The sequence below is a fragment of the Rhea americana genome, unplaced genomic scaffold (assembly GCF_003343005.1).
Source record: "Rhea americana isolate MKP2758 unplaced genomic scaffold, rheAme1 scaffold_217, whole genome shotgun sequence".
Classification (NCBI taxonomy): Eukaryota; Metazoa; Chordata; class Aves; order Rheiformes; family Rheidae; genus Rhea; species Rhea americana.
In genome coordinates this window covers 1,341,087-1,347,219 of record NW_028186317.1, presented here as the reverse complement: position 1 = coordinate 1,347,219, position 6,133 = coordinate 1,341,087, and the positions used below count along the sequence as shown (strand labels likewise).

Below are 6,133 nucleotides of genomic sequence, written 5' to 3'. Positions count from 1 at the left end.
GAAAAAGAAAAAAGTCACAGGAAAGAGTGTGCAGGAAGCCTCTGTAAGACCTGGCAGAGCATCGCCACAAAACCTTAACCACAAGAAAGCAGCTGTTGAGCTGCACGGGGGTCCAGTCCTTTCTTTAGCTACAAGCCCAGCACTCAAGCTGCACGACTGCAGCGAAAGCCTGTGACTGCGCATGAGGAAGAGCTAGAAATAACTTGTTTCTAGGTTTRTTTTCCCCTCAGCCTTAAATTGCAAGGATCTGCAGAGATTATTTGGGTTTAAGATCAGAGGTATTTGGGGGATTTTGTTCCCCTCCCACAAACCTACTCAGTCCTTAAGTTCTACTTTGGAAATCTGCTTTTTTGTCTTCAGAAAATCCATGGCTTCCCTCCATGAGTCACAGCAGGAATCAAAAGGTATATTCAAGCTATACACACACCAAGCCTTGTGGTTCTTTCTCAGCAGAGGAAGTTGTTCTTTGAAGACCATGGCACAGATCCTAGCCCAAGTTTCTCTGAAACTCTAACCACAACGTGAGGCGGGAGGGATTTTTCACCCCATCATAGCCAATTTAGTTGGTCTGTGAATTGGTTATTTTAATCGAAATTTAGAATTAGCAGTTAAGTAAAGATAAAGTTCAGAATAAATAGTTACCTTATGTAATTCAGAAAAGAATTCCAAATCAGGCTTAGCATCTTGGCCCTCTCTGGTTGCTCCCATTACAAGGCAGGTTAAGCAAGGCACACACACAGTTTTATCTGCTTAAACATTTAACTAAGCACAGCTCCAATCCCACTTGAGTCTGTGGAGCACTATTAAAAAGAAGGATCAAAGGAAAATAGGCTCCTCTCTTTCCAAAAGTTTTCCTACTTTACTACAGTCCAGAAATCCCTGCTTCTACTTATATCAAGACAAAAAAAATCAAAGATTTGTTAGGAGTACTTCAGATAGTCATGTATATTGTGAAAGCACATCTTTGAATTTCATTAGAGAAACAAAGGTGGCATGATTTAAGGAAAAAAATGCATCTAACACCTAAATATGAGTTATTCTCAAAGGGTTTAATTTTCACAGCTCCAAGGAGTTCAACCCTGCAACTACAAAGATTGTTTTCTATTATACAGCCAAGTTTCCCCCCCTCCCCTCACATTAGACAATTTTGTTTATTCTTCAGAAAGAAACTACCAGTCCCACCAGTGCAAGTAACTATCTGCTCAACACTGAATATCAAATTTCAAGAGAGCAAGCATCTAACATCAGACTTGTCATCTTCTAAGGGGTATCTAGAATCTCCAATAGCAGGATGCGTGACTGCTTTGGAAATAGGAATACTAAATAAGTGCAGTGAAAAGCCACATTGAAACATAACTACTCCTTTAAAATGTAAGGAGTAGAAATATCCGAATTAAAACTATATGGCTGCGCACAGAGAACGCATTATTACCAACTCTGTAACCAATTGAAACGTGGACAGCAGTCCAGCAYGCTGATTACATTCCTCTCTGCGCCTAAAAAAATGGTTTTTCAGCGGGTCCGTATGTAACATTTGCATCTTGTTACCACTGATATTTTAGCTTTAAACGTTTTCAGACATTCCTCCGGGGTTTGTCTTAAGCACATTTTTATTAAGTTCCCTCTTTTAAAGAACGAGACCCAGTTAGTTTTGACGCGCRTTGCCTTTGACAATGATAATCTTTGTCCTCTCCAGCTGCAGCAAATTTAAGGTAATCTCTATTTCAAGTGGACTTTATTAATCTTCCAAATGAAATTCCATCCTGAGGTAAAACAACTATTTCCAGTTCAACTGTTAGTAACGGTTAAGACCCTGCTGGAAAAGACGACTAACACCTGGCGGACTAAGTACCCAACCAATGGAGAACGAAATTCTGACACCTTAATAGACCGATCCAGGCAAGCGTCCGCACCGGCGCTCTCCCAGGCTCCTCRCGGGGGAAGGCCAGGAGGCTGCAGAGGGTTTGCCCCGGCGCAGCAGGCTCCGGCTGGCGGCAGCGTTACGAGCGTTGCCTCGCCTCCGAGGGAGGTCTCGGGGCGAGGCGCCCGCGGACGCGAAGGAGCCGGCTCACGAGGAACGCCCGCGACGCTTCAGCCTCGCTCGGCCGTGCTGACCTCCAAGAAGGGAAAAGCGAGCGCGTACGCTTTCCTCCTCCCGCGGCGGCGCGGGTTTAACGACGCGGGCGCGCAGTTCGGCCGGGAACGCGGGGCGCCAGCTCGCGCCGCGGCCGCGCGGCCCCCAGCGCGGCCGTTACCCAACGCACGGTCGGCTTAGCGGTCACGCGAAGGCGGATGATTTCCGCCCCCCGCTTTCTTAACGGAAAAAGCTAATTCCAGACAGAAGTTCCAAAAGCATTTGGAATCAGATCTATTAGCAGACCCTCCTTTAAATGTTAGCAGGGCTTGGAAAAAATATAAGAAGAAAAAAAAGTTCATTTTTCATATAAGCCTTTCCTCCGATCGCTGACTCGGGCGGCTGAAACCATAGCCCACACTGTAAAAGCACAACCAATCACTGTAGGTATGACTGTAGGGTGAAGACATCACAGTTAAGTAGGAAAAAGATTTGAGTTTATACACCATTTTTGTGAAATAACATGATTTGATTTTTTGAAAASAGTAAGTTTTGTTTAAAATAGTTGCCAGGCTCCTTAGGGAAGCCTTTTCTCATTTGTACTTCAGACATAAGCAAAATGTTGGTAAAATACGACCAAGTCTAAGAAAAATGATTTTGGGGAACAGAACAAAGGAGCAGAACACATTTTCCTAACAGAGAAGCCATTTATAATTCCAAAAAGTGTTTTAACCCAAACACAGAACTTCACTCGGAAGAATATTGCTRATGATCGTCAGCTATTACTTCCTAGCAGCAGCAGTAAAACCATCTTCAAAATCATGATTTCACCTCTCAGTTCGACCAGTGTGTTTTCCAGTTGAGAAGAGGGGGTGGGAGCGAGCCGGTGTCCTCGACGACACCAGGCACATCACATGAGCCAGACGCTTCCGACCAAGAAGTATGCGCGCTCTTGGCCAAGTAATCATCTGCCTGGTGTGTTGATACCACAGTGTTTTCCTGGTAAGTAAATATTTTAAAACAGAAGTGTTTGCTAGCTGTGCCTTCCTTAATCAAGCAGTCACATTGGAGGGGTGGAAAAAAAGCCTCAGTTGTTTTAGGGGAAAGCTGTAACACATCCCTACCTGCTTAAGCGTTCTCCACGCCACGTCCTTCCACAGCGGTGCCGCAAGGGACCGACCGCCTGCTCGGCCAAGCGCCTGCGCTTCGAGCTGCCCAAGATGCCTGCTGGCCTCTCCCCRGCCCCAAAACCGAGTGAGAAACACGTGCAACCCCCTAGCAACACCTCCAGAAGACAGGCACAAGGCTTCCTCTCCAGCTGCAGACCACTTCGCTAAATACAATTTGGTCATAGAAGGGTTCACAGCAAGATAGCATAAACCCAAAGCATGTGTTTACGTACACGTATGTCTGTACACGCACAAAAGACAAAACTCCATCAGCCCAGAAACAACGCTCGCTTGCRCCAATCTCCGCAGGATTACTGACAAGCATTGCAACACCACGTTAGCTCGTGCTAAGAAAATCAAATTGACTAATCTGCTCCAACTACTCAGATGAAAACCGCCCAGTAGTACTTCGTAAGCATGCAGAAGTGTGCTCAAGGCCACAAACCAAAGGGCCTACCTATCCCAGAAGAGCATGATGTGGGATATCTATCAGTGAAGGTCACAGAAGAATGGAATAATCATTCCTATTACTCAGTAATGAACATACCATAAAAGACACACTGCAAATATAATACTAGAGTAGTACATGCTGATTATGCATTAACCACATTTTATTTCCAAGCGTTAGGAGGAAAGCCTTTTCTAGGAAAAGGAAGGGTGTTGAAAACAAGCATCTGTAGCTGCCTACAAGAAGTCTCGCTGCCCCCCTCCCAATACGTTTATTTGGTTTATACAAGATCCATGGCAATAACYGTACAAGCAATTACAGCTGAATAAAGATGCTGGGGGTAGAACTTGCTGTACAGAAGAGAACGCCAGACAGCGTTAACTACATACTAGTAGATAGACCTGAACTCAGACCACCCTTTAGCCTCCTCTTGYGTAAGGAAAAAAAAGCAAATACCCATTAAAAAGAGGAAGTATCACCAGCTTATGGCAAGATAACTTGCACCCAACACATATCTTCCTTAACCAAAACATTATCAAACGCAATTTCCTTTCAAGTGCCACTACACCCGTCTCCTTGGTACTAACTACAAAAACACCACCATGGCATGACTGTGTCTGCTGGACAAAAACCCCTCCCTTTCACCCAAATTCAGTAGGGAGTCCAGTCACGGTACTAAGCTTGGAAATCAGGGCATCCAAGCTTCAAGATGATGCACTGGAAGGAGGTAGTATTTTGCTGGTGAACAAATACACCAGAAAATATTACTCGTACAGCATATGCCTGTCTATAAAACTTCTCCAAATGACGTTAATTCACAGGAACTGTTAAAAGCTGACGACTAGAAGCATAMAGAGAAAACACTGCAGTTCTGCCACACTGGAGAGAAGAAATTAAGATGTGCTTCATAGGCCGCACAGCCAAGAAACGCTGGCTGCCTCCAGAAAAAAAAAATACATACATTGTTCTCCAGTAAAATAAAATAAAACAAAATAAAATAAGCTAAGAAACAAGCAAACACACTTTAGGGTGATAAAACCTGAAAAATGGGAGCACGCACAGCAGTCCCAAAGGACACACAGCTCTTCAGACAACGCAGGAATCTCCCTGCAGAATCCCAACTCCCCTTTTTTTCCTGGCCACCATCTCCATCACAGCTACGGCGAGCAGGCAGATATAGCAAAACCAAAAGGCTCACTGTCAACCGCTAGGAAAAAAACATCGTGTGAAAGCCAAAAAAAAAAAAAAAAACACACCCAGGCTTTGCAGTAAGCTAAGAAAAATCTCAAGATTACCGAGGTTTGCAGAGGCTACCATTATGGGGGTTTTAGTAATTGGGTTTGTGRTCCTCTCACCTATTTTTATTTTTAACCAATTCAGAGAAACATCTTTGAACGGAAACCTTCCCCTGCAGTATTTGCAACCCAAATATTGCAGCACTGAGCTAATTCAGGAGAGCTGGCACGCCGAATTGACTACCGGAGCCATCGGCTCAAGAAGAAGGGGGAGGAGGGAAGAGAAGGGAAGAAAAAAAAAGACGACGAGCTAAATTTAGGAGCAAAGCAATATTAACGAGGGATTAATTCTCTTCTCCAGAGAGGGATATTTTGGAAGGAAGGGGGATTTTTTGGGGGTGGTGGCGGTTGTTTTGAAGTCAAGCTGACGACGCTGCTGTGCGGACAGTGAGGGCAGAGGGGCCTGCGGAGGAGGGACCCTCCGGTGGTCTGCGGCGGGAGGAGGGGGTTTGGGGCGGGGGGGGGGGGACGACCTTCGGGGATGCTGAGGGCATCTCCCGGGGTGGGGTGGGGAGAGCTGCGCCGGACACACACACACTCACTTCCTCTTGTACTCGTCGCGCTCCCGCTTCACTTTGGCCAGCACGTTGTAGAGAGCGCGGATCTCGGGGGTGATGGTGTCGATCTGGACGCCGACGCCGTCCGGGTGGATCCAGGAGACGCCGGGACCCTGCAGGGTCTCCAGGCCGCCGCCGCCCGTGCGCCGCACCTGCGTGTAGCTCCAGATGGTGCCGGGCAGGCGGCTGTAGTGCTGCGGCGGCGAGAGGGCGGCGGCGGCGGCGCCGGGCTGCGGGGGCACGGCGTCCGTCTGCACGGCCTGGTCGCGGCAGAAGGTCTTGTAGCGGAGGCGGCGGTCGCGCTCGCTCTGCTGCGCCGCCAGCTGCTTCTCCAGCAGCCGGTTGCGCCGCTCCAGCTCGTGCACCTTGGCCAGGAAGCAGCGGAACCGCACGTTGAGCCCCTTCAGCAAATGGATGTTGGAGCCCAGGTCGTTGCGCAGGGCCATGGCGGCGGGCGGCGCGGCGAAGGGGGCGGCGGGCGGCGGCGGGGGAAGCCGCTCCGCCGCGAAGGGCTCGGCCGGGTGCTCGGCGGGCGCCGCCTCGGCTTCCAGCAGGCCCTGCTGCTCCTGCTGCAGGAGGAAGAGGTTGGG

General features: G+C 48.1%; 1 protein-coding gene across 1 annotated transcript in view; it reads right to left on the bottom strand.

Moving 5' to 3' along the window:
• The window catches only part of IFFO2 (intermediate filament family orphan 2), a gene marked incomplete at its 5' end in the record, with an annotated part of 42,272 nt that extends 36,139 nt beyond the window's left edge, over window positions 1–6,133 (bottom strand). The window contains one exon of the mRNA XM_085305234.1: window positions 5,529–6,133. Within this exon, the coding sequence (XP_085161360.1) occupies window positions 5,529–6,133 (605 nt within the window). The remainder of the gene's footprint in view (window positions 1–5,528) is intronic.